Here is a 22,861-nt window from a genome sequence, read left to right as displayed (position 1 = left end):
AGGTTAGACAGTTTTCCAAGAGACTCCAGGAGGTAGAGCAAAGGTTGTCTGACTTGGAAGATATGACTGATTCGCATGACGTTAAGATTTAAAGCAACTCTTCCGACCTGGCTAAACTACAGAGCAGGCTATAAGATTTAGAAAACAGATCAAGGAGGAACAATATTAGAATTATTGGTCTTCCTGAAAATGACCAGCGAGAAAATTTGATGACATTTGTGACGCAGACCCTCCCACAATTACTAAACATTACCCCCTTAACTTCACCCATTATAATCAAGAGAGTGCACAGGCTGGGGAGACTGAGTCTTCTAAAAAACCTAGGCCCGTTATCGCCAAGTTCCTGAATTTTCAGGACAAAGTATTGTTTCTTCAACAATTTCGCAAAATACAACCAGTGATTCTTAATGACTCAAATTCTTCTTTTACGGGATTTTTCTATTGAAACATCCACTAAAAGAAGAGAGCTCTCCCCAGTCTGTGGCAAGCTGATAAAGGCAGGACTGCAGGCCACAGTTATTTACCCAGCAAGGTTGAGGGTAGCTCTAGATGGCCGAACGCTATTTTTTGACTCTGCTCTGGAAGCAGAGAAAATATATGTTGAACAAGGGTTTAAACTGACTTACCCCTGATAGTTGCTTTTCCTTCTGGGTTTTTTTCCCCCTACTTTTTTAATTCTATGATCTATAATGGTAAGACTCCTACTGGGTTGATTAAAAATGGTGCCCTGTCCCCTGAGCCCCTCTGTTTGCCACCCTGGTTTATTTATTTTTCCCCCTTCCCTCTTTTTTTATGTTTTTTTCTTTTTATTGCTTATGACGAATAAATGAGTAAAGATAAGAACCTTACAATTACCTCATGGAATGCTGGTGGCATCACCTCGCCGATAAAGCGGAAAACTATTCTCTCCCACCTTAGAAAACTAGGGTCTAATATCTCCTACCTTCAGGAAACCCATCTAAGCTTGGAAGAATCCATGAAATTAAAAACCTTATGGGTAGGCGAGGTTTTTGCCACCCCTAGTATAGAAAGGAAAAGAGGAGTTGCTATCTTGTTAGGCAAAAATCTAATATATGAAACTCTACTTACAGTAAATGACCCGGATAGCTGGTTTCTGATTTTAAAACTTAGGGTAGCAAAATCCATTTATACCCTGTGCAACCTGTATGCTCCTAATAATTTTGACAAAAATTCTGGGACTCTCTCCAATTAAAAATTCTTCAGGTCATGGAGGGCCATCTGGTAATAGCTGGTGACTTCAACATGGCCCAAAGTTACCCTCTCGAAAAGAGAGGGTAACTCTCTTTCCAAACTTAACTATCCAAAAGAAATAAGTTGGAATCAAAAATGTTTGATACTATTTTTAGAAACCTCGCTGTCAGGGATGTTTGGAGATCATACAATCCCAATATTCAAGACTATACCTGCTATTCTAGGGCTTTTAAATCCCTCTCTCGGATCAATCTCATCCTAATCAACGAGAGCTTGTATAAGATTGCGGTTAAACCTACAATATCACCAATTTGTATGTCAGATCATGCCCCAATCTCATTAACTATCCCAATAGGCAAAGACCCGCTCTTGCCCTCGCGCTTTTTTCCCCAAAATATTTGACCAAAAACCCTAAATTTAAAAATTTGTTGAAAGAGAAAATGGATGAATACTCTTACTTTAACGAAAGGTCAGTAGACAAACCTACAACATTTTGGGAAGCAGCAAAAGCAGTACTCGGGGGGGAGATCATTGCCTACTCTGCAAGGTTGAAAAAAGAAAGAGCTAGAGAAAGAGAAATCTTGGCAGCGGTAGTCAACGCCTATAATCGTTCTCTTTGCTGCTACCAATAAAAATCGGTTAAGATACCCAAAAGAAAAAAAAAAGAGAGAGACACCACTTTCTTACTGCATTATACAACCCACGCAGAGCTAAAATACCAGGCAAAACTCTATAAACATGGCAAAAAGGCTGGAAGCTCTTGGCTAACGTGAAAAATAAAAAAAATCTCCCCTAATTGAGTCAATCCAGGACAAAGGGAAAAAGTTGCATAGATCAAGGGAGATTCAAGAGTCATTTTATGACTATTACAAAAAAGTATACTCTGCCAGGACCTTGGTAAACTTGGCCAGAGATGAATTCTGGGAGATTATCAGGAACCCATCACTCTCTACTGAGGGGAACCCGAGAGTCAATGCCCCTATTTTAGAGTCTGAAGTTACACAGTGTATTCAAACCTTAAAATTGGACAAAGCTCCTGGCCCGGATGCGCTGCCCAATGAATTCTATAAGATACTAAGTCCATCAATCTCCCCACATTTAACAAAAATGTTCAAACTATAGTTAAATTGAAGGCAGCCAGATTCCCCTCAGTTTTGCAGCTTCACTCACAACTTTAATTCTCAAAAAAGGGAAGGACCCGCTGAAAAAAAGAATCATACAGGCCCATAGCTCTCCTCAACACAGACCATAAGATATTTACATCTATCTTAGCTCAGATACTGCAAGAAGAATTGGGTGACTCATCCATAAGGAACAAGATGGCTTCCTTCATAAACGCAACCTAGCTGCAAAAATTAGAGAACTTCTATTAGTTATCGATTACTTTAAAAATTTGGATAGCGGACTTCCGGTGGGCGGGGCGATCGGGAAGCAGCGGCAGTAAAGAGCTCTGCATCTCTCCGGCTCTAACTTGCATCTCTGCTGCGGTTTTCCCTACCCCGTGACTCCTCTTCTTGCCAGGCTTGGAGATACTGCCTTGGCTGAATATCTGCACGCAGAACTCGCCATCTGGTCCTGGTCCCCGGGAGAAAATTAAAGAAAGATAAAGGCGCGAACGGGCGCCATCTTTGCAGCGGTTCCGGAGCTGCTCTTCAAGTCTAGTGCCCTAGACGTCACCGCAGACTGGCTTATTGTAGGGCCGAAGGGATCACTTTTGTGAGCACTGTCAGTCCTCTCTACACCGGACATAAGCGGGGTGAGGCGCTCAGGGGGAAAGAACTTTAGCTCTCTGCTTTGCAGGCCTTAGGGTCAGGAGACAACCGTGAGTACTGAAATATACCCTGTAGGGTTCCCTGGTCTTAACACAGCCGTACAGTGCAGACAAACGCTTCTACCCTAGACAGATAGGAGGGCAATTAGATGCAGTACAACTGACTTTTCTGATAAACCTGCTGCCAGCTTTATTTGTATACCTTTGTGTGTGAAGCACCTACAATATCTGCTCAGAGACTCACAATACCATATACACGATCAGGCTGGGGGAAGACCTTGCACCCTTATACCCCTTGTTTATTGTGTTGCTGCTGGGGGAAAGAGTGAGAAAAAGAAAGTTGAAAAAGTTTGCACTTATTTTTCTTTTTGCTGTCTGTGGGCACACGTGGCTGGCCTATACTTGCTGTAACATTTCACCACCTGAACAAGCAAATTACGCCATCTAGTGGTTCACTTTGATATCACGCCTGCTCAACAGTGGATAAATATTAAGCTTTTGCCAAGATTCCTCTAGTACCCTCTGCTCTGAGTTCAGTGCTTCACCTTGGTGGGAACGAGGCTCCTGGCTTAAACTCACTCAATTCCTCTTGTTGTTTATAACTCATATATGGCATATACCGCAGCCCTGCCCTTCATTCTATAAAAGTCATCTGATACAGTAACTGGAGAGTACAATTAGCTCACAGTCCAGGTTTCTTTGAATTTCATTCTGAGCACACCCTATGCTTCATCTCTTATAGGACTGAGTCTGTGGGGACTTCCTGCTACTTATATAGCCCTATTGCATTATATTCTATGAAAGTTGACGATTATTTCCACAGTGTTTCCCAGTCTGGGACTGACAATATGAGCTGCAGATCAAAGACACAAGAAGAAAGGCTGAAACAGGTTGCTGAAACCGTCACACATAGCTCCCAACAGGAGGGTGAGGGGAGCTCGTCAAGTGACCATGCTACTTTACTGCAGGAATTGAAAGCTTTTTTTTTTTTTTACCTAAAATGGATAACTTGCAAGCAGGTGTGGACACGCTAACTAGTGAAGTACGAGCTTTTTCTACCCGCTTAACGGCTGCGGAGCAGAGAACCTCTGGAGTTGAAGACAACAGGAATCCGAAGTGTCTCTAAAGAATCTATTAAAGCAAAATCAGTACCTGCAGGACAAGGTTGAGGATCTGGAAAATCGCAGCAGGCGAAATAACCTATGCATTATTGGGGTACCAGAAGCGGTCAAAGATAAGGACCTGTTAGATTTTGCAGCCTCTACCCTTCCCTCACTTCTTGGAATGTCTCAAGATTACCTGCCCCTCGACATAGAAAGAGCTTACAGCATTGGTCCTGACAGACATTTAGGAAACTCTAAGGAGAAACCACGTCAAGTGATTTTGAGATGTCTAAAATATCATGACAAAGTAGCTATACTGAGGGCTTATCGAAACGCAAAAGGAAATTAAATATGAGGAGCACCGTCTACTACTTTTTCAGGACTTTTCTATGGAGGTGACCAGAAGACGCAAAACTTTGCACCACTTTGCTCCCTTTTTCATGAAAAGGGTCGTCAGTTTGACCTTTTGTATCCAAAGCTTAAGCTGCAGACCTCTTCCGGGCCTAAGGTTTTCCACTCTCCTGCGGCAGTGCAGGCCTACTTATCTGAACAAAGACAGGACAATGGCTGACATGTTTACTGATGTTTTTCATGTTTTACTATAAGATGTATGTTTCTCTCTTTTTTCCAGGTACTAGTGTTTTTTTTACCTCCCCCCCATTATTGTGGGCAAGGGGGATCAGATTCACAATTTAATATTTTCTATTGAAATAGGTTTCCCGCACCAGGGCTGCCAAGGTAGTCCCCCGTGTTCCCCTTGGGTGAATCCATTGCATAGAAGCCACCTGTTGTGCTCTTCTCCACCCACTAGTTTCATAATGGTCCTTCCCTCTAGCTGTTTTATTATAGCTCTTTGGAGTCCTTGCCCCCCCTTAGTTCAGCCCTCCATGTGTTATGTGACACCCCACGCTTTCTAAAGGAACCTATATCATTGCATCCTATGGAGGTGGCTGGAAACCAGTGGCCTTTCGCACAGGTATTCTCCCCAGCTTGCTGTGACTGGCCTCCCTCCCCCTGGCCCCTCCTATGCTTAAAGACCATTTTACATGCCCTATATACTCTGATTGTTAATGTTTTCTTTCACCTCAGATTTCGTGACCCTCATGTTGCACGGTTATTGTTCCATGCTAAAATAGATATGCTGTGGATATCATTGCATTGTTTGAATATTTATCAAATTTGTCTTTCTTCCAGCTCCTGTCATGGGGGGTCCTAGGAACCTTTGGACTCACCCTCTGTAGACCACCTTTCCACGACACAAAACCAGCTTTTACACTTAATGGCATATCGCAGTGAGTTACCTTATATACGAGAGGAGTCCTGGGGGTTCCTCTTTTTCTTTACCTGCAGGGGTCCATTACATATTACCTACCCTACTCTTCACATATATAACATGCTCCTATTTTGTAGTCCCCTGCATATTATCTTTATACCAATCCTATGGCAGTACCTGTTCGAATAGTTTCTTGGAATGTGGGGGGGGGGGGGGGGTATCACCTCGCCTGCAAAGAGAGGTACTATTTTACAACATCTAAACTCTTTACATGCAGACATAGCCTTGTTCCAGGAGACCAGATTAACAGCAGACGAGCACGAGAAGTTAAACACACGTTGGGTGGGTCAGGCTTTATTATTCCCCATCAGAGGGCAGAAAGAGGGGGTGGCTATATTGGTGAGGAAGGGTCTTGCCATTTCATTTTCGCAGGTTGATATTGACCAGAGAGGCAGATATATTATAGACCTTTTACAAATCAATACGTTCACTTATACTATTTGCAACATCTATGGCCCAAACGAGGTTAACCACAGTTTCTTGTCAGCCCTACTGGCAAAGCTCTTAACCTATAACGCCCCGTTAATCATGGGGGGGGAATTTTAATCTGGCCCAGGCTCTCCCCTTAGACAGGTTCAGAGACCAGACAGTGGTAGGCCTTGTGAGAAAACATGTTTCACATAGTAGAGAGGTGACTAATTAGTTCCTTTAAAGAGATATTGGACTTGACAGATGTTTGGAGAACACAGATCCCGGATGGGAGGGATTTTACTTGTTTATCAAAAACACACCACACCATGTCGAGGATTGACCATTTCCTTACATCTTCTACACTAACGCCTCAGGTTCACACCACTACCATAGGACAGATCACAGTCTCGGACCATGCCCCAATCACCTTATTGCGGCAACCCACACACACGACCCCCCCTAAGAAATCTTGGAGATTCCCCTGCTATCTTTATAGCAACATAAACTTCCGTAACCATTTAAAGTCCTCTTGGTCACACTACGCGTCTGTCAACGATATACACAAAGGGACTCCTGACCTGTTCTGGCATGCCTCTAAGGCAATAATGAGGGGCCATATTACGGCCTTCATGGCCCAATACAATAGAAATAACAAAAAGATGGAGGGCGATTTTCTTTCGCAGCTCACTGCGGCATACAATGATTATCTTTCTGACCCTTCCCCCGCACTTCAAAGAAGGTATTATGAGCTCAAACAGTCTAGAGATACTTTTTTAGCCCAACAAAATATTAAGTTTAATATACATAGGCAAGGTAGATACTTTCGCCAGGGTAATAAGTCTGGTAAACTGTTGGCCAGGCTGGTCCATTCCTACCGTCCCAAATCCCACATAGCAGCTATCTATTCTCAGTCCAAATTGACCTCGGACAATAAAGATATTATGACCGAATTTGTGCAATATTATACGAAATTATACACTAGTCAGACGGTGGATCACAAGGCGAAACAAAGGTTCTGGGGATCGGTGCAGCTCCCTACCATTTCTGAGGAACAAAAAAAAAAAAAAAAATCGACCCTCAATGCCCCTATACATCTACAGGAAGTTATTAAGGCCATACAGAATAGTAAATTGGGGAAGGCCCCCGGGCCCAGATGGGCTACCCTCTGAATACTTTAAGCTCTTGAGCGAGGAAATAGCTCCTACTTTAACCTCCCTATTCTCGGCGTACCTGGAAAATGCGTCGCAAATGGACAAGCGTTTCTCAGAGGCAAACATTTGCCTGATTCCCAAACCAGATAGGGATCATACACAGACTTCCTCATACCGAACAATCTCCCTACTCAATGGAGATTATAAGATATTAACGAAGATTCTGGCTGACCGTCTAGTGAAGGTTTGCCTTCTGTTGTACATATAGATCAGACGGGTTTTGTCAAGGGTAGATCCTCAGTGGTTAATATTAGGAAAACACTAGCCATTACGTCATATTACTGGTATAATGCACACTCACAAACCCCTTGCAACCTACCAGATGCCTGCCTTTTAGCGCTTGACGCGGAAAAGGCGTTTGATAGGATAGAGTGGGACCACCTACATACTTCTCTAGAACAATTTGGAATTTCGGGGAACTTTGCTGATTTCCTCCGCATACTAAACCAGGCCCCTATGGCATCCTTTATGGTTAACAGAGGGCTCTCCCCCTCCTTCACACTACAGAGGGGTACTAGGCAGGGCTGTCCCCTTTCCCCCCTGTTATTTGACCTTGCCATAGAAACCTTGGCTTCCTATATTAGGCAACATTGTACAGGCCTTGATATTCTCAGACATAAATACCATCTGTCATTATACGCAGACGACTTGCTACTGTTCGTGGGTGACCCTCACGCCAACCTCCAACCCCTTTTAGACATTATCAAACAATCTGGGTCCTTTTCAGTGTATAGAATTAATGTCAATAAGTCGGAGGTTACCTGGTTGCAAAATTCTTTTAACACCACATTGTCAGATACTGGACTCAAGATTACAGAGGGTTTTTTCAAATACCTAGGGATCCACTTACACATTGATCCCACTAAGCTATACCATCTCAATCTCACAGGTGTTATTGCAAATATTAAACAGTTGTTGTCCAGCTGGACAAGGCTACACCTGTCCCTCCCAGGTAGGGTTCAGCTTTTTAAAATGATCGCTCTTCCTAAGCTCCTCTACCCACTACAGATGCGGCCCCTTCTCGACACGTAGGGACGCCGAGTCTCTTCAAGCCTCTCTAGGTCACTTCATATGGCAGGGGAAAAAACACAGGATAAGCAAAAATTACTTATTCATGCCATCGGGTGGGGGTGGGCTCCGCCTTCCAAACATTACTTGGTACAACTGGTCTGCCTTGTCTAAGATTGTCCTGGACTGGCTGGTGGGGAACGAACACTTCACTGTCCGAGTTAGAGGCTAGTCTCATCAAGCCAATACACCTGGCTTTTCTGCCCCACTCACCTCTTAACTCTCTTCCCCCATATATACATTCTCACATACTATTCAGAGACCCTCTGAGGGCATGGTCCAAGATTTGTAATCTATGGGGTACACAACATTTAGTGACTAAATATTTACTGATTCAAGGCAATCTACAGTTCCTTCCCGGCTACACGACAGAGGTGTTTGTTGCATGGCACCATCAACATCTCACAAGGCTCTATCAACTTTTTAACCCACTTACCTTAGATATTACACTCTTTACTGAGTTACAAAACTTGCACGATCTCCCTGGAACACATAGGTTTGCATATTTTCAAAAGCAGACACTATCTTTACAAACAGATCTTAGATAAACTGTTAATTGCTGAACCCTCCAACATAGATAAATTGTGTGTTCTGGCTAAGCAGGGTTATTATAAGATATCACACACCTACGATCTGCTACTCAAACATTGTGAGGAATCTGCCCTGCAGGGAATCCTAACAAAATGGTCAAATCACAGAGAACTGTTGGTAGACTCTGACCTAATTACAAGTAGTCTTGGGAAAGTACATGCTAGTACAACTTCTGCTAATCTGAGGGAAGCACACATGAAGTTTATTCATCAGTCTTATATTACACCGGGTCTTCGCTCCAGGTGGGTCCCGGGGGCGGAAAACATTTGTAATAAGTGTAGATATCCATCTACGGACTGGACTAATTTACTATGGGACTGTCCCAGGTTAAGAGGATTCTGGTTCAGAATCTCTTATTGGTTGGCAAGGGTAACGAATCAACAGGTGAAGCTTACAGCACAACACGTGATATTCTTGATACCTAAAGATAGAATTTATAAGTTCGATATTTTCATTACCACTGTCCTCATGCTTGCCAGGATGATCATTTTAGCGGGGTGGGTTAGCAATAGAACACCTCCCTTCAAGCAACTACTTAGCAAGATACACACCCAGATGTTGATTGAGCAAGCAGACACAAAGGGGGACCCAGAGAAAAGAGTTAGGAGATTTTTCCACAAATGGGAGGCTTATCTTTTATTTCTATCACCTAGGGATAGTGTTATAAATCCATTCAGAAATAGCCTTTACATCTTAAATGAGAACCTCAGAGGTAAATGGTGTCCGCATACTGACTAAGGCTTCTATTGGGAGCCCAGACAATTTGTAAAGTTTCTAATTTTTTCCGTCAGGTCTGCGAGGGGTGAGTCGGAGGGCCCGGGTAAGTGTTAACGATATTATTTGTAAATTTATTGTTCTTGTTTTGTTTTGTTTATTGTTTAAATGAAAAAAGAAAACTGTGTGGACAATTTGGTTCCCTGCCTCTACAGGATGAATTTGGGATCATGCTGCATTCTACTTTAATCTTATCTGTTATAATGATGGATTTGGTGAATCTTGTATGTGTCATGGCATTTCTCGTTGTTAACCAGCCACGTATGTGGTGGATCATTTTGTCGTCGCTATATATAAATAAAGTTATTAAAAAATAAAAATTTGGATAGCAACGGGGGCATTGACTCTCTTGATGCCGTCATAGATGCTGAGAAAGCGTTCGACTGTGCAATACGATCACCTGCTCAATACACTGTCTCAAGAATCTCTATACTCAATCATCTACTCGCTTAATCATCAATCATCAATGGCAGAGTCTCCCACCATATTACTTGAAAGAGGCACCCGCCAAAGTTGTCCCGTCTCCTCTACTCTTTGATATTGCAATTGAACCTCTTGCAATCAAGATCAGGCAGCAGATTAAGGGAATCAAAATAGGACTGAAGGAAGTTAAAGTTGCACTTTACGCGGACGATCTATTTATCCAAACCCCCAGTAAATATTCTGAAACTGCTTAAATGGATTACCTTATTTGGTCAATTTTCTGGCTATAAAATCAACGCAATGAAATCTGAACTTCTATGGCTTAAGGCACGAAATAAACCCCCTCAGGAATCCCCTTTAAGATAGTCATCATTTTGATATCTTGGAATCAATATCTCCTCGGAATCTGAAAAATGGTACTCCTTAAATATTCTTCCCATTCTTAGCCAAATTAAAACCCTTATGAAAAATTGTCAGAACCTCCCTCTCTCCATCTCGGGTCGAATTGTCCTATTCAAGATGGTCCTTCTTCCTAAAATCCTGTATGTTTTACAGAATCTGCCAAATCTCTTAAAACGCAAGGATCTTAATACCTCAATACAGTATTTTATTTGGCAGAAAAAGAGACCTAGAACTTATTTTAAAAAACTGGCCTTGCCTAAGAACCTAGGCGGTTTTGCTCTCCCTGATCTTCACATTTATAATTTGTTTTTTTCTTGGGTGTATTGCGATAGACTGGATTAGCAATGCGGATTACTTTACGGATAATAGCCTAGAAACGAACATGATACATCCCTTTTCTCCTATCTCTTTAATTCATTCTCCTCCCAATATAGTCCCTAGACAAGTTAAACAGATTAAACCAATTTATACCGTAGTCCAGGCATGGAGAAAAATTGGAACTATTGTAAAAATGAATATGAATATACCCGAATATCAGATATTTCTTGGCAATCCAGAATTTCAAGAGGGCACCCAATCTTTGGTACTTAAAGTGAAGGTAAAGTTTTACCTACTAGTAAACGGTAACAAAGTCTTCATAGTTCAAATATTAAGATCGCTAACTTTTTTTTTTACAATTCCTTATTTAATTGCAAAATAATATTGTGCGTTTTTAACATATCGTTATGTTAAAAACTCCTCCCCACATCAATTTCCTGATCTTAGTGACAGTGACGTATAGAGCGGTCCCACCCGCTCTATACGTGTCTCAAAAGAGCGTTCAGGAGGATCCAAATGATCTGCGCATGCGCACAGCATTGTCTTCTAAGCAATGCGCATGCGGTAATCTTCTACAGCAAAACAAAGGCTAAACGCCTGCGCAGATCATCCCTTAGGTGGATGACGTAATTTGACGGCCGCCTAACGGCCAGGATTTCAATAGGCAGAAATAAAAACGTGACCTGCAGAGAAAAAAAAAAAAAATTATGACGGGTTGAATTTTTTACTCAAAAGCAAGTAAGTTTACAGCTATAAAACTCACTTTATACTTAGAATTATAAAAAATCATGAATTAAAGTACTATTTATTTTGGGTAAAAAGTATAATTAGCTAATGTAATCGGGAAAACTTTACCTTCACTTTAATAATTGGCGCAGGAAAGGGCTGTATTTTACAGTCCAATTTCTGAATCAGGGGGCACAGAAAATGAAGTCATTTGAAGAACTTTAAACAAGAATTCAATCTTGAAAATTGCGACTTTTTTTTTATGTATCTGCGCTAATTAAATTTTTCTGGAACTGGTCTTGGGGCAAGTTGGATAGCTGGCCACTATTGGCCAAACATCCTCTATTTCTACATGGTATGATTACCTCACCTCTGAGACAGGAGATTCAAATCTTACCAACATTGCTCAGAAGTGGTTGGACGAAATTCCTGAAATTTCCTACCATCCTGACTGCATAAAAAAGGTCATTATCTCTGATTTCTCGGGTTACACTCTCTATTAATTGGAGAGAGTCCCACCTGAAATTACTATACAGGAAATACTATACTCCTGAGAAGGGTCATAAATGGCATAATAATAATTTCAATAAATGCCCGAAATGTAAGCTACCTGCTGCAAACCTAAGTCATATGGTTTGGTCCTGTCCTAGGATCCTGCAATTCTGGAAGAAAGTAGAATATTGGATATTCAATACTCTTAAGATTGCTTCTTTAACTCTCTCCCTAGGGAGAGTAGTTCTTCTAGACGAAAAAACAGCATGGACTGACAATAAAAATATTGATTTAACAATACTGGCCTCTAGGAATTTAATCTTTAAAAACTGGAAAGGTAGCTCCGTCCCCAGCATTACAGAAATTAAAAACTACCTTAAAAAACAATGTATAATCGAGCAGTTTTCTACTGACATGAACTCTGACCAAGATATAACTCTCTTTTTCAAGAAAAGGACAACATTTATCAAAATACTTTCACATAGTGAAATTGACTATTTGATTTATCCCTTCAGGAACACTGAAATAGTCGTCCTGGGAATTTGGTAATTATCTATAACCCCCCCCCCCCCCGACCAGCGCCGTACCCTGTATGACGCTGGTCATTATGTCTTTAAGGACCAGCAACGTACTCTGTACATCGCTGCTGTCCTTGGCCTCTCTCTGCCACAATCTTGCTAAAAATAGAGTGGGGCAGTGCAGAAATAGACGGCAGAGTTGCCGATCTTCATCGGGCAGTGGTGGTGCCAATCGTTGGTGGGTGGGAAAGGAGGAAGGCGGGTGGGAGGCCAATAGCTGGAGGGGGCAGGAATTGCGCACGACGGTTAGGAAGAAAGAAGAAAAAAAAAACAGAGTGGCAGGGAGGGGGGAGGAGGGAGGGAGGGGGGAGGAGGGAGGGAGGGAGGGAGAATCCTGTTTATAATACTGAGGGATGGGATAAGAGGGTGGGAAGTCGATCTGAGAGGGGGTAGGGTATTGAGGGGGAGCAACTACACTACAGAAAAAAAACATTTTTGTTCATTTTTTTAAATTGGCCTAATTTACATCAAACTGGGTACTGGCAGACAGCTGCCAGTACCTAAGATGGCGGCAAATAGGTAGGTTGGGGGTTAAAGGGGGATCCTACACTGCAGAAAATATATTTTAAAAAAAACAAACAAAAAAAAAAAAACAACAACTTATTTTAGTACTGGCAGACTTTCTGCCAGTACTTAAGTTGGGGGTTACTTTTGGGGGGTGGGGGAGGGAAGAGCTGTTTGAGAGGGGTCAGGGAGGGATCAGGGATGGGATGTGTCAGGTCGGAGGGGGGTTTTGATCTCTACACTAAAGCTAAAATTAACCCTACAAGCCAACTAATTAGCCCCTTCACTGCTGGGCATAATACAAGTGTGGTGCACAGGGGCATTTAGCGGCCTTCTAATTACCAAAACGCAACGGCAAAGCCATATATGTCTGATATTTCTGAACAAAGGCAATCCCAGAGAGCATTTACAACAATTTGTGCCATGATTGCACAAGCTGTTTGTAAATAATTTCAGTGAGAAACCTAAAATTGTGAAAAAGTTCATTCTTTTTATTTGATCGCATTTGGCGGTGAAATGGTGGCATGAAATATACCAAAAAGGGCCTAGATCAATACTTTGGGTTGTCTACAAAAAAAAAAAAAAAAATGTAGTTTTGATAGTTAAATATAAAAAAAGGCTCTATTTCTGTTTAAATGTAGTAATGGCAAAAATGTTTTTTTTTTGTCTCAAATGCCTGGTCTTTAAGGGGTTAATGACTAATTATTTAAATCAAACCCATTCTGGTACCCTTAATAAAAAATAATGTATTTGGGGCCCCCCCCCAAAAAAAAAACCTGCTACTTTCTTAAGCTGTTTCTTAAACACTGTTTTGTTTTAATAGAAAGCACCCAGACTTACTTATGACAAAAGAATCTTTTATCTTCAACGACTAGGATGGCATCACAAAGTGTCTGCGAAAGATAAAGCTCCTGTAAGCCTAAAACCCCCCACAAAAGAAAGACAAAATTAGAACTAATGAAAACTCTGAACAGAGGGCAACATTAAAGAGACATTCTAAAGATATTTAAAATATGTATGTATTGCATTAAAAATATTTATGACAGAAGTATACACATGTTCTTTTTCCAAAGGATGCAAAAACACCCACAACCCTCTAAATAAACAGCACACACCCAAATCAGTCATAGGAGTAGCATGTTGCATTAGGGTGTGCATCTGGGGCAATTCTATTAAATACCCATTACTGAGTGCCCTTTTAAAGTCATTTCCCCAACATGCTTTGAACTGCAGACCAGATATTGGTCTGTACGGTGTTGTTGTCTGGTGGGCACGGAGTATCAGCTGTATCCTGCAGCAAATATACTTAGAAATAAAACTATAAAAAAAGAAGTCAGACTAAAAAGACTACATGACAAATGCATCACACAAGCCCACAACACCACATCATGCTTACACAAGTAAATTATCGGAGAGCACGGAATACAAACCATTCAATATACTTTTTTCCAGTGTTGGCTGAAAATCTTTAACAATATCTTCTTCATCATTCTCATTGTTAAAGGACATGTGTTCAATAGATTTTTCCAGTCCACTCAAAGATGTAATATGCAGGTCATTTTCAAAAACCGGGTCTGTTGGAAAAGCATGAAAAGTAGGATATAAACAAATAAAAAAGGGACATTAAGGAAAATGCATTTGTACAATAGATATAATTATAAGAAATATTATATTTTTGTTGTGGAATGTAAATACTTACCTTAAAAGGGACATGAAACACAAAATATTTATTTCATGATTCAGATAGAGCACTGGTTTTCAAACCTGTCCTCAGGCCTCCCCAACAGGTCAGGTTTTCAGGATCACCTTGGGTGAGAACAGGTAAAATAACCATGTTTACTAATCAGCTGATTATTTCACCTGTGCTTTAGTTCAGAAATCCTCAAAATGTGGCCTGTTAGGGAGGCCTGAGGGCAGGTTTGAAAAACCAGTGAGATAGAGCATACAATTTTAGACAACATTCCAATTTACTTCTATGATGTAGTTTTCTTCATTCTTTAGATATCCTTTGTTGAAGAACTATCAATGCACATGGGTGAGCCAATCACACGAGGCATCTATGTGCAGCTACTGAGCCTATTTAGATATGCTTTTGAACAAAGGATAGCAAGAGAATGAAGCAAATTAGAAGTACAGTATATTGGAATTTTTTTAAAACAGCATGCTCTTTCTTAATCATGAAGATATAAAGGTGGGTTTCATATTTCTTTAATCCTAATGATAAGCTATAAATAATATAAAATATATATATTTTTGTTAACATGAGGTTTTTGTTCATCAGTAAAGTTTTATGCGTCAATCAACTATGTGTGGGATTGTTAAAGGGGCATCAAATTCAAAATTAAACGTACATGGTTCAGATAGCAGGTGTAATTGTAAGTATTTTAGTTTACTTCTATTATCAAATTTAATTCCTTCTCTTGGTATCCTCTGGTGCTGACTTTAACTATGTATTTACCCCCTTTGCAGGGATTTAACAGTTATATGCAATAGTAGAATAATAAAATAATTTAAACATATTAAAGTATTTCCTTTATGCACTTTCAAAAAAATTATATATATATATATATATATATATATATATATATATATATATATATATATATATATATATATATATATATATATATATATATATATATATATATATACTGTTGTGCGATCAATGTGGCATACAAGCCACAATATCCATAAGTGTACTTCATTGTACAACAATAAGGGGGGTGTCCAATTACATAAATACATTGATAGAAAATGTATTAAAAAGGGACACTGAACCCAAATTTTTTTATTTCGCGATTCAGACAGAGCATGCAGTTTTAAGCAACTTTCCATTTTACTCCTATTATCAAATTTTCTTCGTTCTCTTGCTATCTTGAAATGAAAAAACATGAATGTAAGCTTACGAGCCGGCCCATTTTTGGTTCAGCACCCTGGATAGCGCTTCCTGATTAGTGGCTGCATTTAACCTTCCAATCAGCAAGCGCTACCCAGGTGCTGAACCAGTTGGCCCAGCACGTAAGCTTACATTACTGCTTTTGAAAATAAAGATACCAAGAGAACAAAGAAAAATTGATAACAAGAGTAAATTAGAAATTTGCGTAAATTGCATGCTCTGTCTGAATCATGAAAGAAATTGGGTTCAGGGTGGAAGAGTTTCTTTAAAGCAGGGTTTTCAAAGCTTTCATCAGGCCTCCCTAACAGGCCATATTTTCAGGACATAACTGGAGCACAGGTGAAATGATCAGCTGATTAGTAAATATTGTTATTAACCTGCTCTCCCCTAAGGTAATCCTGAAAAGCTGGCCTGTTAGGGAGGCCCTAGTACTGGTTTGAAAAACTCTGCTTTAAAGGATTTTATGTTCAAGTTGTAAAAATAGATGTGTTTAAAGGGACATTAAATACTAAAATTAATGTTAGATAGAATGATGCATTCAAAGATTAGTCTGAGAATAATGTAGATATATTTTTTTACATTTTGATTAGCTGTTTAAATATTGACAATATATGTGTGAAGTTGTAAATGCCTATAAAACAATGGGAGCTGCCATGTAACTTAGGTTACCTTCTCTGCTGTGGCCAATTGGGAACAGTTATAAATAGGTCACTAGATTGTGCAGCCAATGGCTGTGTGGAATATAACAGTGTTCTGCACTTCTATTTCTAACAGGAACTGAAATACTCACAATTTGTGTCTCCTTTTTCCTGTAATTCCATTCTGAAATTGTGAACTTTTCAATTGCTGTTAGAAATGGAAGTGCAGAACACTATTATATCCCACACAGCCATTGGCTGCACACTCTAGTAGCCTATTTATAACTCCCTAATTGGCCACAGCAAAGAAGGTAACCTAAGTTACAACATGGCAGCTCTTATTGTTTTATACTTACATGTTCAATATTTAAACAGCAAATTTAAAAAAAATTTTTTTTAAAAAAAACTACATATTCTCAGACTATTTTTTCCCATTAGATCTAGCATTTATTTAGTGTTTAAAGTGACAGTACAACCTAGCATTTTTGAAACGCTAGGATTTACCAGTGCAGCAAATAAAGGGGACTTTCAGTCATTAAGTATAAAATACTAGATGCCTAAAGTTCCTTTATTTGTCTGCAGCAGCCACAGTAGAACTTAATTTTATCACTGAGGTGATTTTAGCCAATAGCGTGCTAGCTGTCCAGTATAATGCCAGCTGGCCCACACAGCTATTGGCTAAGAGGTTGAAACATCAACTCACTGAAAAATAGTGTTCTGCTGTGGGCGGCTTGAGAGCTCAGCTTGGCAAACGCTTCAGACAAATAAAGGAACTGTTAAAGTATTTTATACCTCATGACTGAAAGTCCTCTTTATTTGTTCCACTAGTAAATCCTAGTGTTTCAAAATTGCTAGGATTTACTATCACTTTAATGTCCTTGTAAACAGCTGCACAATTCCCAAATGCTCCAGGAAGTGAAAAATGCAGCAACAGCATTGTCTTACTGCTACTGGAGAGACACACGCTAAAACATAAGGGGTAAGTCTGTGTCATTAAGGGGTTAAATTGATATTAAACTGCTGAATACAACTACCTTAGCATGATTACTACTCACTATGCTATCAGTTATCGTCCTGAGCCAGCAGCATTAAAGGGATACTGAACCCAAAAAAATGTATTTCGTGATTAAGATAGAGCATGCAATTTTAAGCAACTTTCTAATTTACTCCTATTAGCAATTTTTCTTCGTTCTCTTGCTATCTTTATATGAAAAAGGCATCTAAGCTTTTTGTACAGAACTCTGGACAGCACTTTTTTATTGGTGGATGAATTTATCCACCAATCAGCAAGAACAACCCAGGTTGTTCACCAAAAATGGGCCGGCATCTAAACTTACATTCTTGCATTTCAAATAAAGATACCAAGAGAATGAAGAAAATTTGATAATAGGAGTAAATTAGAAAGTTGCTTAAAATGTCATGCTCTATCTGAATCATGAAAGAAAAAATTTGGGTTCAGTGTCCCTTTAAACTTACAGGGAAACTCAGTATCGTCACACTGGGAGCTGCCACCTTGAAGCTTAAAAGGACATTGTACTCAAAAAAACAACACAAAAAAAACAAAAACAAAAAAACTTTCCATATATCAAATAAACATTGTGAAACAATACCTTTTTCAATGCACTGTTATTTTCAAATATTTAATGGTTTTCCACAATCTGTGTTTAATTTTTAATCATTTTCCAAACCCACTCCATGGGTACCTTTTCAACCTGTCCAACAACCCAGGTTAGAATATGGCGGCACTTAGCCGTGAAGCGCATGCGCAAGCTTGCGCTTACGTCACTCGCTGGATAGCTGTTGAATGGAGGAGACTTGGTTGTAGGTAATATGGGCTTAAGCGCATGCGCGATCTCACGAGACTTAATGCGCATGACAAAGCATTATTATTTTAATAATATGCAAAGAAACGGCCGCCGATTGGAGGAAGGAATGAACGAGTGCACAGCCCATATTAGTGGGTTGTCGTTCATGACGTCAGGATAAAAAGTTTATAAATGTTTTTTTAATAGTTTACACGAATCGTTCAACATTCACAGTAAGTGCATATTATATTGGTAAATAAGTAGGTTGACCACATTGCCGCTTTAAGAAGGAACACGTATGAAAAATACATATGTCATGGTTCTTATACAAAACCATTTCTTTAAACAACCCTGACATATGTATTTTTTATATGTGTCCCTTTTCAAAGCGGCAATATGGTCAGTCTATAAATAAGTATATATAATCGTTATATACACAATTTTTTTTTTTTACAGTAATCCTTTTAATTTATGTAACTTTAAAGCTATGGGGGGGGGGGGAGAATGTAACGCTCCTGCTCTCTATTATGTGAGCTAAACTAAAGTGCAAGGTACAACAGTCAAAAAGCCAGTAACACCACAGATCTGTAAAAGTGCACTGGTCCTATCACTAGGCTTACCATAATTTTTAGAGGTGAAACTGGGACCATCTGGTGCGGTGCCAGTGGGGGTGTGGTCAGGTGCGTGGTCAAGGGGGCGTGGCAATTACCGGTCCTTTTAAAGTAGTAGCTTTTATGTGTGTAATGTTTTGTGGATACTCTACCCTTCCTCAGTCAAACAAGTGAATCACACAGTTTAAATAGACCATAACACCACCCCTAGTGAAAAAGGCACCATTACGTTGTCATGGCAAATAAATCATTAATCTAAATCTCAGATTCTAAATAATGCCAAACATCAAGCATAATTATTACTTTCATAATTATCAATTTCACAATTTAATATCTGCAGTGTAATATGTGTTTTATGTGTCTAATTAAGGAACAGAGCCAAATACTGATAAGGCATAAATACAACATTGAATGAAAGTAAAAAAGAAACACATACCTGCTAAAGCTGTTTAAGAGGCTACTCTATACCATAATGCAGGAAGATTATAGCCAAAATGCAATCCTGCATGAAGTAAAGCAAGATCCAGGCCAAAAATCCTGCCTGTCTGTACTTCCTATTCATACCCATATGATTCCCCTAAAGGTGTATTACCGGCAATGTCACCAGGGGTTCGGGGGGTGTTAAATTCTTAGAAAAATAAACCAAGTGGTACTACAAAATTTAAAAAAAACCTATGCTGCTCACTCAGCTTGTATTACTAAATGTAAACTTTGAAGGACACGAACGTTAAGCTAAGCAGGGCTGTATGTAACGAAGTACCAGCATCCAACTATGCTGGAGAGCCACAGTCCAGTCATTTTGAATAATGTTTCTGGGTTTCAGGTGGTCTGAAACCCGGACACATGATTTGAAACCTGGAGGTGGCAACCCTACTGGGACAGAATGAACAACTGGGTGGGACACTGGGACAGCGCCTCCAAACCGGGACAATCCCAGTAAAAGTGGGACTTCTGGTAAGCCTACCTATCACAGGATGCAAGAATAAGTGTGCTAAAAGATGGCGGCACCCAATATAAAACGCAGAGCTTTACCAACTGGATTTTGTAATGAATTACAAGAGAATGGCTTTAAAAAGTGCCGCAGGTACAGAAGAAAAAACAATAGCACTGTGAGTAGTAACCCTGTTACTGTAGTTATACACAGAAAAATGTCCCTTTTAAGTTATTTTGTTTATACAAAATAGCTGTTTTTTCCATTGAAAACATACCCCATTTAAATGGTCTGAGCTTGCAGAAAGAGCATTTTAATCTATACACACATACCTCCTTATCTTATCAGTTTGCCTATGCAGTTGCACAAAGGCTGATATTAGAGAGATCAATTGATTGAAAAATAGCATCTGCCACTCCCACCATCCATTGGGCGACTACAGATCATTTACATAGATTTTTCAGTAGATGTTGTTTTAATCTGGCAAAATCAACTATTTAAAATAACAAAACAAGGATAAAGGATCAATTTGTAAACCATTCAAAACACTCCGGCATCTAAAACGAATAATTGGGAACACATTAAAACTGACACAAATTTAGGAGTAGTGTCCCTTTAAGCACGAATGTGTCATTTATTTAAACAGACATAATATAAAATGCAAAGAAATATTTGTATGGCATACTTTTCTGGATTCTACAACTTCAAACATTTATCCCTGGCAAGCATGATTACTAGTAAGCGCAACTAATACAATGCATAATAAACAATTAAAAACAGGTGTGGCACATAAGAAGAAATAGTAATAAAAACGCATTTCGAATATGAAAGTGGTAAAAAAAAAAGTAATAACCCATCGCAAAACATCGCACTAACAGTAAAAGGTGGTCTCTCACATGAGTCAAAATCAGAGGGGTATACTTTTTTAGCCATTATCTGCTCAAATCTTAGCACCAGGAAACCTGACGATGAACATCAAACCGTATCCCTACGCGCCTTATACTTCTATTTATTAAATAGTCATCAATTGTCGGGTTACAAACAAGCAGTATCAAAATACGCGGCCAAATTTGTATAAACCGGAAATGACGACCTTTTTGTAATTGATAGGCTAGTTTCATTATTTTGGTAATTAGATATGTTACATAGTATTTTAGTATAATAATTTTACACCCTTACGTTTTAGAGATGTATTTACAAGAAAAAAAAAAGAGAATATAAATATATCACGAATACGGTCCTAAAAGGAACTATGCGTTGGCCGGGAATCGAACCCGGGTCAACTGCTTGGAAGGCAGCTATGCTCACCACTATACCACCAACGCTTTCTGGCTCACAGTGTTCAGATTAAAATATTTCTTGTATTGCACATTAGGTTTATTTAATATTGTGATAATCATTCCTGTAGTTTTATTTACGGTTTAACTAATCACACATTACTCGCTTTATATTTTTGTTTCAACCGCATTTTGTGTCTAATGACTAGAAGTTTTGAATTGCTGCTGCACATAGTCGTTCAGTAACTTGGTAAAAGTAGATAGCGCCACTAGGTGGCGTTTTCATTTTATTTCCTACGTTACACAGTCGGGAGAGAGATGATAGAACTGCAGAAGAAGGGAAAAATTTACGTACTCGTAGAAAAATAAGAGAGGAAATGAAGCAGTAATGTGAAAGGGGATTTCTGAAACCTGGTACAATGCATTTGTACTACACTAGTAGTGCGCAGTACGCACTCGGGTAAGATTGAATGTGGTGACAGGCAGACTTGTTCCAAAACTATTTGTAAATAGCAAATGATACCCACAATCGTCTAGCTCGGATATAACGGCTACGTTCTGGTTGTAATGTTACTTGTACGCTGCATGTATGTTACATGTAAGCTGTGCTGGAAAAAAATAAATAAGCCAATGCACAATCTTTATAATAAACATTTACAAGGTGGCCAGAAAGGAAATGCTGGGATGCAGGGACATACTAAACTGCATATTGGGATGATGGGATGATTGGCTGCAATGCTAAACACTGTCACTAGATGTCGTACTTTTTACACACATTCATGGTAATGACTCTGCTATACTAAATTGCAAACAGTAGTTGCAGATGTTTAACTATTCACTTGCTGACATATATACAGTTGTATAATGGAATCACATTAAAGTGATGGTAAATATTTACTATATAAATATTGAAATCTTAATCTTTGAGTACTTATAACTTAATTCGCCTATATATTTATTTATAATTGTTATTCATAAATGTAATAAATTATTATTTTACTTTCAGAGCGTTACCGCTCCTTGCTCCTCCCCTGCCATTACTTCCGTTTAGAATCTTCACCCTGGCGATAGTTTAGAACCACCCCTCCCGCGTCAGAGCATTGGCATGTCAATCTTCTTGACTTGCTCTGCGCATGCATTACATTTATGTATGCAATACATTGTATCCAATGTATCGTATATTTTGTATTCAGTCTAAGTGCAGCTATCGATAGAGAGAAAATAGCTGAGAATCCCATTTATTTTATCCTCAGTACAATGTTTCCAATCTCCGCAAATAAATGTTGTGCATGCGCACAATTAGAAGCTAGAGCACTCTCAGCTAGCGATACAAGAATTAGGGCATGCGCATATGTATTGAAGGGAATGTTAACTAAGAGGAGTGTCGCCGACTGGCCTGAGCTGTCAGTGGTTGTAAAAAAACGTGACCAGAGTAAATCAATGGCGGCCGTGTTACGGGAGGAGGATATAAATAATAAAATACGAGTTTCAATAATAAATAAGAATAGAGAGAATTTGATAAAATCATGAATTAAAGTCACATTATTTTAGGAGTTCATAAATGAACGATCTTTCAAGGTAGGCATAGTTTACCATCACTTTAAATAATATAATAGTAAAATACTTTTGTAGGACTACATTACTAATTTAAAGGGACACTGAACCCAAATTTTTTCTTTCGGGATTTATATAGAGCATGACATTTTATGCAACTTTCTAATTTACCCCTGTTATCAAATTTTCTTCACTCTCTTGGTATCTTTATTTGAAATGCAAAAATGTAAGG

General features: G+C 39.3%; 1 protein-coding gene and 1 non-coding gene across 2 annotated transcripts in view; both read right to left on the bottom strand.

Annotated features, from left to right (window-relative positions):
- The window catches only part of LOC128664586 (kelch-like protein 5), a 167,846-nt gene extending 149,521 nt beyond the window's left edge, over positions 1-18,325 (bottom strand). The window contains exons 1-4 of the mRNA XM_053719403.1: positions 18,155-18,325; positions 17,928-17,970; positions 14,348-14,491; positions 13,758-13,836 (exon numbers count right to left, since the gene is read on the bottom strand). Coding sequence (XP_053575378.1) covers positions 13,758-13,836; positions 14,348-14,491; positions 17,928-17,970; positions 18,155-18,325 — 437 coding nt within the window. The remainder of the gene's footprint in view (positions 1-13,757; positions 13,837-14,347; positions 14,492-17,927; positions 17,971-18,154) is intronic.
- A 2,726-nt stretch (positions 18,326-21,051) lies between these two features.
- TRNAG-UCC (transfer RNA glycine (anticodon UCC)) lies at positions 21,052-21,123 on the bottom strand. The gene has a single exon. It is a non-coding gene; the product is annotated as a tRNA-Gly (tRNA).
- Positions 21,124-22,861: the final 1,738 nt, after the last annotated feature.

Source organism: Bombina bombina, chromosome 6, assembly GCF_027579735.1.
Source record: "Bombina bombina isolate aBomBom1 chromosome 6, aBomBom1.pri, whole genome shotgun sequence".
Taxonomy (NCBI): Eukaryota; Metazoa; Chordata; class Amphibia; order Anura; family Bombinatoridae; genus Bombina; species Bombina bombina.
Note: the sequence above shows the minus strand (reverse complement) of the source record. Positions and strands in the feature narration are given on the sequence as shown.